This window comes from Amborella trichopoda, chromosome 13, assembly GCF_054954075.1.
Source record: "Amborella trichopoda isolate Santa Cruz 75 chromosome 13, AtrichopodaSantaCruz75HAP2 v2.0, whole genome shotgun sequence".
NCBI lineage: Eukaryota > Viridiplantae > Streptophyta > Magnoliopsida > Amborellales > Amborellaceae > Amborella > Amborella trichopoda.
Window position 1 is genome coordinate 2,396,915 of NC_142348.1, and position 12,597 is coordinate 2,409,511.

Below are 12,597 nucleotides of genomic sequence, written 5' to 3' on the forward strand. Positions count from 1 at the left end.
ATAAAAAGGGATGACAATGACAGAATATAACCAGCAAAACAAGAATTGAGATGTGGCTATCACTAGATTATTAATCACAACCACATCTCAAATGAATAATGACAAAAAAAAGAAAATGACCCCAGTTATAGGTCCCACACCATCACTGTCCATAATTTCATTGAGCACTAGTGACCCAATGGACAATGACCATACCATAATCCAAGAAATTTCAAGTGAAACTTTCCCTTTTTCCTGTCCAGGTTAATTAAGAAGTCAATAATTGAAAAAACTGGGGGCCTAGCTTTGAGTAATCTTACAAAAAAGTAGCCTCCTGACATGAACTCCCACTTCAAATGTTTACAAATGCAATCATTAGAAAATAGGATGAATTTTTTTCGCTTGCTTGCCCAAAAACATGGTAATAAAGAAAATTCACCTTAAAATTCTCCGTGAAGTAGTTTTCTGCTCAATACTCCATTGAATATGTTTGATTGATTAAGGTGTTGATTATTACACAACGACATCCAAGATCGAATCCTATATGGAACTACTCCAACACAATATATACATATAGGGTGTGGGTTTGTCTAAGGCTGAGGCCCCAAACAATTAACCTAAGGTGCGCCTTCAAATATTGTCAAAAGATGATGTTTCAGCACTGAAAATCTTTGTGATGGCGTGAAAATTTATTTTCATCTGTAATTATAAATTTTAAAACTTCAAAATATTGTATATCGATTAAAGCAAGGCGCACCTTCAAATAGTGTCGAAGGATGTTGCTTCAGTACTGAAAATATTTATGATGGCCTGAAAATTTATTTTCATCTCTAAATATAAAATTTAAAACTTCAAAAATATTGCAGATTGAGCAGCTCCATAAACATTTAAATATCTAGGAAATTGATGGTCCAGAAAATGCATTACAAGATGCCTTATTTCCAAGACTTGAAATCCATTTTTTTCATATCCATATATCTTGAGGTCGAGATGAACAACTTGAGCGTTTTTGGACATTGAAACAACCTCTTCTAGTGATAGTTTGAGGGGCACCTTAATTTGATTGTTTAGGGCCTCACACTTATATAAACTTTTTCCATGCTTATGGCCTCGCTAAGGGTATGGTTGTTAATAGAGCAGCATGGCATACCAGGATTCATGTATCCAACCCCAATTAATTGGGAAAAGGCTAAGATGATGATGATGACACATACACACACACACATATATATGTGTGTGTGTGTATATTTCAAGCTTATATATATATATATATATATATATATATATATATATATATATATATATATAGGAAAACACTGCAAAGTGCCGATAGATGAAGTACAATACCTACGGCTTTATCACCGTGCAAAGTTTATCACACGGTCACAGATGTTTGATAGTGTTGGAATTTTAATATTTTTTTTACAAATCATGATGATCTGAAATTTTTTAAGTGTGTGTGCCTTAGTGAGATGCACATGAATAAAATATAAAACAAATAATTTGAATGATACAAATTATGCAAAATACCCCTATAAAGTTTCAAGGGTAATTTCATCATTTTATTTTATGACCATTATTTTTTTAATATTTTATTTTGGTGCGACTTGGTCATATGTACACACACCCTAAATTTTGGATAAATCTGATTAGTACAATAATTATAAAACTTTAAATATTACTAGACCGTGACCGTGTGATGAACTTTGAACGGTGATGAGGTGTAGGTGAAGTACTGTAGAACTTCACCTATAGGCGTTTTGTAGATGCTTCCATATACATATATTTCAAGCAACAGTTTTGTAGTAACATAATGAAAAAACACCTTTAAAAATCTTATTAAAGGCATTTGTTTGACCTCTCATTTTAAACACACACTCTTTCCATCCCTAATGAACAATTAAAAAGAAGAAACTAAAAACACACCCTAAAAAGTGTTTTTTTAACACAATAGGCATAGGCTGTTTATTTGATAGGACAATTAGGTCAAGGCCTTAAGGGAATAATTTTCACCCGAAATTTTCTAGATGGCATTATTATCATCATCAAATGAACAATTTTAAAACAATGAAAAATTGTTTTGAGTTCTTAAAAACCCAGGTCTCAATGTCCACCAAATAGGCAGTCTACATTGATTGATTGTTACAGCAAGACAATTTTGATGTTTTCGAGGTTAAAATATTTTATTCTTGGTTTGTTTGTTTTTTTGGGGTTTGGGGGGGGGGGGGGGAGGGGGGGGCCTCAGGATGTATAGAGTGTGCAAAATTTGGGGTCATACATTTTCCCTTATGGTAGTTTTCTGAAAGAGTTAACTATGAAACCGTTGCATGAAATCACTCCCCCACAAACGCACGCAAGCGTGTGGGCACGTGCGCACACAATTTTTATTTTTCTTGTTTTTGGTTTATTTTCATTAAAAAAGTTCATTCCACTTGTAAACACCAGTCCAATCAGATTAAACAAAAACCAACCACTCTATGAGTTTAACGTCTAGTCTGGTTTTAGAAATAAATGTCCTTAGTATGCAAAATATACCTTCGATCAAACATGTAAGCGAGAGCCAATGCAGCCATAAAGCGTGCCATTTTTGAGCCTGAGGTGGAACAGAGATGAACAAGAGCTGAAACTCCTCCCTCCTCAACAATTCGAAGGGCGTTGCCAGGATTGAAAGCAAGATTCCATAATGCACCAGCAGCAGTCTCATGGACATCCTGGATAAGAACAGGTAACGCACATCATAACATTAAGTCATTGCCATCTTTTGATATTTTGTGCCTATGCAGAACTGTGCAATATATTAATCACGTAATGAAAAAGCAAAAAAATTAAAATTAGGAAGTCCCAAAAAATTATGTAAGGGGAATGCTTCTCAAAATATGTAACTGGGAAATCCTATATATATATATAGAGCAATGATCCAATGCAACAGTTATATCAGAGTATAAGGCAACGACACTTCTAGAAAACCATGTTTGTGGTATTTGTATGACCCCAAATTTTTCACACACACTCTCTTCATCTCAATAATCAAACCCCCAAAAAAAAAAGTTCAATTTGAACCCTAGATAAGGTCAAAATGAGTCCTCTCCAAAAACGAGTCTAGACCATTCATTTTGTGAATTTCAAGATCTTAGCCTTTATAAACTTAAAATCATTTTTTTCTTTTTTAACATTGTTCATCTAATGATAATAAAGCCATCCAAAAAAATTGGAAATGAAAAAATCTTTCTAAAGCGTAGATCTAAGCATCTCATCAAAATGAACTGCCTATGCTAAAAAAATACTTTCTAGGTTGTGTTTTCAATTTTTTCTTTTTTTGTGATTGTTCATTAGAATGAAAAGAGTGTACATTTCGAAATTTTGATCAAACAAATGGACATAAGATGGTTTTTTAAGGTTGTTGCATCATATTACTATACAACGGTTGCATAAATCATTGCCCATATGTATATATATATATATATATATATATATATATATATATATATATATATATATATATATATATATATATATACACACACACACACACACACACACTGTAAACCCTCCCCTCATTTTGATATTAGGAGTGTTTGTTTAGGAAAAGTTTATTGTGTGTTCGTATATGGATTTGGGATCTGAAACACATCCTAAGTCACTCTAAATGCATTTCTGCTTTCCATCTATGACTTTGTAGCTCAAAAAATAATGCAAATCTGAAGATCTAAGAAGAACAAATTGAACAGTCCAAAACAAAGTTTAAATACTCTAAAGAATCAAAATCCATTTTTTGCACACACATCCTCTTGACCCTAGCAAACACTACCACGAAGAAAATTGAAGAAAAAGAACCCTAAAAATATAGTTTTCTTTGGAGGGAGAATTGGGCTGATATCAGTTGTCTATTCGACGTACTATCAGATCTAGGGTTAGATGAGCTCAAAATCTTAGTCTTCTTTTGAAGTTGTTCATCCAGTGCTTTAAGTCTATCCCCAAAACATGGGGTCAAAAATATTATGTTAAGAGGACAGCATACTTAAGCGATGGGCTATACAAAGTACTATATGTTTCATGTATGTATGTATATATGTATGTATGCATTGCGTGTGCATATCACTATCTTATCAATTTATTAGATTTGACTGCCAGTAGAACTTAACCAGTTTGCTTCATAAATCAAATCATTACTTCACACATAAGATAATGTAATACACACTTGTTCCCAACTTGGCTCTGCATCACCTTGGCACCATGATCCAGTTAACATATAGAAAACGATCAGAAAAATAAAATAAAAGAAATTGCAGAAGCCTCACCACCAATGGGAAGCCATATGAGACGGGTGGGAGCCACACACATCCATATGAAGACCCCTTGCAACACCTTCCATTGGTGCTAGCTCAAAAAAAATGAAGAATATAGAGGTCATGCACGACTGGGGAAAGGACGTGGCTGAATTTGCAATGAATTGATCAAGGTTGACCATAGTGTCCTTGGACATCCTTATACTCATATATTAGTTTGTTATGCAAATGACCACGGCAAATATTCGATATGAATACAAAATGAATTAAGACCAACATAAATGTCTTATTTAGAAGTCTGTCCCTGCATGTCATATCCTTAATATGCCCCCTCAAGTTGTACATCGGTCACTCCCAAAAAAAAAAAAGTCGTATATCGGCACTCATGGACAGCTTGCCTTTCAGAAGTTTACAACCATTTCTGTCTTCAATTTTCTCTGTCATAACGTGTTGATCTATCTAAATATGTTTGGTCTAGCACCATATTCATGGAAATGGCTATGGCACGTTGATTATCACAGTATAGAACACTCCTAAATGATTTGAGACAAAGGACCATGGCAGGAATCTTTACCCATGTAATTTTATGAAGTAAATGTTGTCATGCTCTATACTCAGCTTCAGTGCTTGCCCTTGACACTATGCTTCTTACTGCACCAGGATCTACTAAGTTGCTGACCAAAACACACACTAACTTGCAAGTGGTCTCCTGGTAGGCCCCTAGGGCAGTTTTCATTTGAAACGGCTTCCTAGGAATTTATATCCTTGGGATTATTTTTGAAGTTAAAGCAGCTCATCATTCTTAGTGCCCTGTATGTACCTCGATATCCTCCTAGAGGGCTCAAAATGATATCTTCTTAGACCATGCATGCACTAACTTGATTATCTGCATAAGACAACAGTCTTTTGAAGGTAGGATACTGTAATACACCAACTATACTTCTGCGTTCTTCTGGATTTAAAATAAGTTCTCCAAAACATTCATTATCTCCCCATCTCCTATTCAAAACAAGAGATGTCGGGGCTGGTTTTGCATCTAACATCTTTGTCCTTTTTAAAACATCCAAAGCATATTTCTACTGTTCAAGTATCTTCGTATCTTTCTTTCTTTCAACTTCTATGCCAAGAAAATATTTTAGATTCCTGGATGCTCCATTTGAAAGCGCATTAAAGAAAAAAATTTAACATGATAAAATTTTTTCAATGAACCACCCATGGGTATAATATCATCTATATAAAGTAGTAGAATGCTGATATCTCTTCCATCATGCTTAATAAGCAAGAAGTGATTCACCTTAGTTCTTTGAAATCTATACCTCCTAACTGCCTTATAGAAGCTGTTGAACAAAGCTCGTGATGCCTGTTTTAACACATATATCCCCCGATTTAATTTGCACACCATGAGTTTTAGATCTCCTTCACTATATCCTGTTGGCTACTCCACATGAACTCATTGTTTTAGATCCCCAAGTAGAAACACATCTTTAGCATCCATGGAAAATATGTAAAAATCATGGGCTAGTGCAAGAGACAAAACACTTCTAATTATACCCATTTTCACAACAAGTCTTAATGTTTCATCACAATCCAGTCCATGTTCTTGATTACTCCCGTTGCAACCTCGTTTTGAACCCACTCAATTGAAGCATCCACCTTATACTTTATTTTACATATATATTTCAACCCCACAAAATTTTTTCCTTTGAGTCTTGGATCCATTAGCCACATTCTAACGTTTAAGTAGTGCTTGAATGTCCTCATCTATTCCCTCTATCCATCTTGCACTCTTCATTGCTACTTCATATGAACTGAACTCATGCTATTTCAGAGTTTTTGTCAAGAAAACTTGATGGTCAATAGCAAGAGTCATGACATACCCTACCTTTCTATTGGATGCTACGTACAAGTTGAGCTCCTGAGTAGCTTTTGACTTGCAACATCTATGGATTATGAGGTACTACATTCTTGATTTGATCGTCTTGAGTGTTAAAGGATGTGTACTTCTTGAGGCACAATTTCCATACTTGAGATGTCTTCCATGGGCTGCTCCCTTTTCTTTCTTCTTTGATAGACTATCAACTCATTGTAATGCTTTATTTCAATCTTTGTCAGATGGCAGATTCTAGGTGTTGGTTCATCATATAACATGCTCAAATCACATTTGTTAGGAATAGTGCACGCGGAAGAATCGATATTAGGTTCTTGGAAAACAACTTGAATGCCTTCTCCTTCAATTTTTGGAAGGCCTGGAGGTACATTAGCTTTCATTAAAGTTCACATGTCCTGGAATCAAAAACTTTTTAGTTCTCGGGCAATATCAGTGATACCCTTTGTGCATATCACAGCCCATGAATACACACATTTCAGCTTCTGCCATCAATTTATCCATTTGGAGTTTCATCTGCATGAAGCTTAGAATAGCATCCATAAACTCATCGCATGCTATAATCAACTCTACACTAGTTGTCATAGAAAGCGACCCATTAATAACATGTACTGCAGTGTGAAAAGCCTCATTCAACATATATTTGGGAACTCAACTGACATGTATCATACATAGGAACTCTCTTATATGGCTATCATTTCTTTCCACTACACCATTTTGTTGAGGTCTAGGAGGACAAAAAAGCTCTTGCTTAATTCCGTTGCTAGAAAGGACGTAACAGAATTTATCAAATGTATACTCTCCTCGTCCATCACTTTGGAATCAAGTAATCTAGCATTGGAAATTTGACCCAACAGATGGAAATTTAACAAAGCCATAAAAAACATACGAAGTTTTGCTTTAAGAAGAACATCCAAGTGACTCTATTCCAATAATCAATGAACAAAACATAGTATCAAGAATGAGATTTAGATTTCATGGGAGAAGAATCGGCAATTTTGAAACAATTCTCGTTGCCTGGCAAAAGAAAGGAACTAGCTCACCCGGGTCAAGTCATTGTACCTTAACCGCGGTGACTCCACGATGCCGTTAGATGGGCTCTGCCAAAGGAGTGACCCCTCGAGGGCTAGGCTAGTCCGGCACTACTTGCTAGTTCGACACCACTACATGCACTCACTTCAAAGAATTCTTTGACCATTTCATCCAGCGGGAGTCCTCCCTTCCATGGGAAAACGGACATTGTGAGGTTTATCTCCCAGCCTGCCCAGGCCACCTACCTGATCCAAGGGACCTGATCCGTTGGAGACAATGAACCAAGCCTCTTTAGGGATCGACCTCTGCATCATATAAGGATACACTTGAATCTCCGCCGCCCCCACACATCTAAATGTATTAAGGGCAAGCTTTCCATGCTTCCCCTACAGCATAAAACTTATATACTTCCCCTTATCCAACCGTCCATTTTAAATGGAGGGCTAAGATTGCCCCAATCACAATGTCACATCTCTACACTATTTTATTTTTAATTTTCTTTCTATAAACTATTTTGACACCAAATTTTGTACGACGAATCCTCTATTAAACTCGTACTAGCGAAAAATATTAAAAATATATTTCAAATAAAATAAAATGACCAAAATACCCCTGAAAGTTTCAAGGCGTATTTTGATCATTATATTGTATCGAAAAATTATTTTTAATATTTTTTATAGGTGCACCCCAATGAGAAGATGACACATACCAAATTTCATATTCATACAATTTGTATAAAAAAAATTAAAAATAAAATACTTTGAGACGTCTGATCTAAGATCAAACGATGAGTGGCTATCTTGATCAAAATTGGACAGCTGGATGGTAGGGGGAGGATAGAACTTCTATACTATAGGGGAAGCATAGAAACCTTTCCCATGTATTAACTCTAAGGAAACTTGGCTCTTTTATTATTGACATTGCAAGAAAGCTCACATTGTTTGAACATAAAGTTGACTCATTTAGTTATTCCAATATATGAAATTTAAACCGACTCTTTTTAGACTCTCGAGAGGGGCCTCTACCACATTTGGCAAGTTGTTGGTGCCATATGGACTCGATGGCTTTATAGGGAAGAAAATACCATCAAACTTGAAAGTGAGAAGACCCCCACACCCACTTCTTAATTATGACCATCCTTAACGTAGGTTCTTGATGATAAACATTCGTCGATGAAGTATAGATTAAAAATAAATAAATCTCGTATTCATGTGAAGATCATTTTGGAACACAAAGTCAGGAGTAAATACCAAGAAGCACTTCATATTATTAGATAATTGTGGCATGGATATAAGTTTTTGTCTAATTTTTGGAACCAAAAATGTGTTTAAGCAAAGAACAGGAGCCCAAAGATGAAGAGAACACCAATGCCAACACTAGTGATTAGGAGTTGAATGCCATACCCTGTAATGACTTTCCGTGACAATTGGTCTACATCAGGGGTCAACATTGAGCCCATACCTATCTGTCTTAGTTATGGACGACTTAACTAGGCACCTACAACATAAGGTACTGTGGTGTATGTCGTTCGCAGACGACATAGTTTTGATTGATGAAACCCGAAACGGCATCAACACAAAGAACTTTGGAGGATGCGCTAGAATCTAAAGGTTTAAAATTAGTCGAACTAAGACAGAGTATATGAAATGCAAGTTTAGTAATAATAGGAGTAGAGATGAAGAAGTAGCTAAGATTGACAGCCAAGAAATACCAAAAAGAGCGTATTTTTGATATCTTGGGTTGATAATCCAAGAAAATGAAGAGATTAAGGAGAATGTCGCTCATAGAAATAGAGCTAGGTTGACAAAGTGGAGATACCAGAATTTTATGTGATCACCGCACACTAATGGAGTTGAAGGGGAAGTTCTATAGCATAACTGTGAGACCAACTTTGCTTTATGGGGTAGAATGTTGGGTGATCAAGAAACAACAAAACTATAGGATGAGCATAGCTGAGAGAGGATGTTGAGATGGATAAGTGGCAAGACAAGAAGGGGTAGAATTCGAAATGAATGCATTAGGAATAACTTAGGTGTGGCTCTAATAGGTCATAAGATGAGAGAAAGTAGAGTTAGGAGGATTGGCCATGTGCAGCACAGACCCAGCGAGGCACATGTTAGGAGGTGCGAGTTGGGTCAAGTGGAAGGCTCGAAAAGGGTAAGGGATAGGCCCAAAAGGACACGATTTTAAGTAGTGAGAAAAGATATGGGAACTTATGGCCTCACTGAACGCATGGCCCTTGATAGAGCAGAATGGTGAACCACGATTCATGCAGCCAACCCCAAATAGTTGGGAAAAGGCTCTAATGATGATGATGGAACTAAGGACGAAAATGTACCAAAATCAAATGTCACACTACAAGCAGCCCATGTACCCAAAATCCAATAAGTATCTGAAGGTGGGTACTAGAGAACACCTTTGGAGTTGCAATATATTTAGATTTGCAATTGAGTGTGGTAGGGCAGCAGCGTTTTGAAAGTGTGGATCATATCATTGGGAGAAAGTGTGATTCCTTTTTCCACAAAATGAGCTGATTGGCATGGCTTGGCTAAGGGGGTTCTAATAAAGTTCCCTGGGCACAATGTTCAAAAAAATGGAGGCCGGTGCCTAGGCGGGTAGCCAGATACTTGGGCACCCTAATTTTATTTTTTTTGTGTGTGTGGGGGGTGGGGGGGGGGGGGGAAGGGGAAGTGGGGGGGAGAAGGTGATGTTTATATAATATATATATATATATATAAGAGAGAGAAAGAGAGAGAGCATATGCAACCATGTGTGTGATGGAGAGGTCTCGCATCAAACACTTGAGGACATCTTATGTGCAGAGAGAGAGCGAGAGAGAAAGACAATATGAGTTCATCTTCTTTTTCTTCTTCTAATATGTAAAGCGAGGACATATGGGTCCTTGGATGTGCTTGTGCATCTATATGTGTGTGAGAGAGATGCCTCACATCGAACACTTGGAAGCCATATTCTTTTTCTTCTTCTTATATGTAGAGAGAGAGCAAATGGGCCTGCGAGCAACAGTGAAGGACCTTAAACCCTTAACCATTTTTATAGGCCTTAACTATTTTTTTATTTTTTTAAGGGGGGTTACACTTCTTCGTTTTTTCTATTTTTTTAGGTGGCACTGCATAGGCTACAATGCCCCTCCAAAACCCTTTTCCCCACTTTTCTAAGGAGAGGAGGGGGAGGGACTTTTTTTACCTTGGCCAAGGGCAAAAAAAGGCCATTGGCCAAGTTGCGTCAAGGCGCCCACCTCGGGCTCTTAGGAGCACGCCTACCTAAGGCACCCGCCCATAATTACCCGAATCTCTCACCAAAGGTCGCGATTTCGATTCAGAATCCCGATTCGGCAATTCAAACTAGGAATCACGGAACCTGTTTTCGTGAAGTCTAGAATCCTAATTCCTTATTTTAGGAATCTCGATTCTAACACTCATAGAATTTTGTTTTAAATATTTATTGATTCTCAATTTCGCAATTGGTGAATCTTGATTCTACGCTTATTGAAATTTCACATTTGCCTGATTTCTACCACTTCCCCCTTTTTTTTCTTTTTGCTTTTTTTCTAAGAAGTGATGTTTAGGAGTTTTCAAGGCATCAAATTACTCGAGCTCTATCCTCAATCACAAGCTACATCCTCAATCACAAGCTACCAACGTGTAATCATCTTTTTTTGCATGAAATGACCAATAGAAACCAAAGTGATGGTCCACGTTCTCTATTTTAATTATTTAAGCATGCTAGAGAGATTGTAACTCCAAGATGTTAGAAATAATGTAATACAAATATGGCATGTCGATCAATGACTGGCATTGAGACATGTATTGTTTCCCGCTCAATTCCCCTCTCAATTCTAAAGATGTCAGAATCCCAATTCCATAAATGCAAGAATCTCGATGCCATATTAATCGATTCCAACTAGGTCAAAAACTCGACTTCCAAGAGTTAGGAATCTCGATTACATCTGTGCAGGGATCTCGATTCTATTTGATCGAATCTTGATTTATGAATCTTGTCCCCCATGATTCCTCTTGTATGAACGCCGATTATGAAAATAGGAATCTTCCAGCAAGCAGCAATTCCACGCTTCCGATTCCTAAATCGATTTGGTTCCCCAATCGCTTCAAGTAACTATGCACCTGCCTTGCATTTTTGAGAGCTTGGCAATATAGACGGCCAAGCAGTTGACTTTTTTAACATTGCCTGGACATTATGTCCTTGTTGATGATTCTCATAACCGCCATATCTTTGATTCCCATGTTGGTTGGACGAATTGAATCAACGGTGCGTATGAACAAGGCTATTAGTTCCTCTTCCACAGCCTTGAATAACCATGTTGGTGCTGTAAGAGTTGACATTTAAAATGTCATTAACATCTTTCAATTTCGACCGATTTTCTTAAACAAAGCTTGATGTTGCAGTATGAGACGGTAAAGTTCATTGCAACCAGATGCAGAGAGTCTAGACATGACAAATGTGACGAAGATCACAAATTTCCACCTAATCCTCCAAGCAGGTAGAGTACTTTCATCATTGCTGACCTCATGACTAATGGCAGCTGGTTGATCACAACGTCCTTGCACTTTACTAACATACTTGGAAAAGTTCTCTTTCTTAAACTATTGGGGTTGACATTGAATATGCATCAAGCTCATCTTAGATGATTGAAACTAAAGCGCATGAAGGAGATCCCACAATTTTTTCACCAAAAAAACACCCATCATAATGTTTCTTTTTTTCTTGTAACATTGTAAGGGTGGGTTGAGGCATCAGCCTCCCTAACCATCAATGCCCCAACCTCATTCCCACTTCCAATTTCCCAATGTGTTTTGGAGGAGGAAACAAGGTTCCATTGAGATGTCGCATCATTCTTAGCACATATCAGATTGGAACAATTTGACTTTTCCAGATTATGAAGTTGTTATAGCCTAATTTAATAAAGAACAGTCTAATTTAATAGAGACCACATGTGAAAGCATGCTACGAGTCAAAGGAAAGTTTTTTGATGAGGAACCATATAAGGATTGAAGAGGAGAACTTAGGGTTTGCAAAAATAAAGAGAGTTTAGTTTGAAACTTTAATTAGGTTCAAATAAAGAAAAATTAGGGTTCAAGATCGAATTATGAGACTTTAAAAGGAAAATTCAGATCTGATCTGAAATTTTCAAATATTATTTAGGGTTCACGGATCTGATTTTATGGCTCACACAGACATGTTTCTAGGGTTCATGTAGATCTGATTTAATTTTGAGTTCTGATTTGAGAAGAACGAAAGATTCTTATCCGACTTCAAGTGAGATAGAGGAATATTGATCATGAAGAAAGAGGTTAAGATGAAATAGGCAAGATGAAAGTTTGTTGAGACATAAAGAGTTAGAATCAAGAAGGGTTTGAGAGAGTTTGCAGCGAAAGG

General features: G+C 36.8%; 1 protein-coding gene across 4 annotated transcripts in view; it reads right to left on the reverse strand.

The window, feature by feature from the left end:
* Positions 1–12,597, reverse strand: part of LOC18428254 (protein ARABIDILLO 1) — a 28,591-nt gene that overhangs the window by 6,769 nt on the left and 9,225 nt on the right. For all 4 annotated transcript variants that reach the window (XM_006837290.4, XM_088856180.1, XM_088856182.1 and 1 more), the window contains exon 10: positions 2,515–2,690. In XM_006837290.4, coding sequence (XP_006837353.1) covers positions 2,515–2,690 — 176 coding nt within the window. The remainder of the gene's footprint in view (positions 1–2,514; positions 2,691–12,597) is intronic.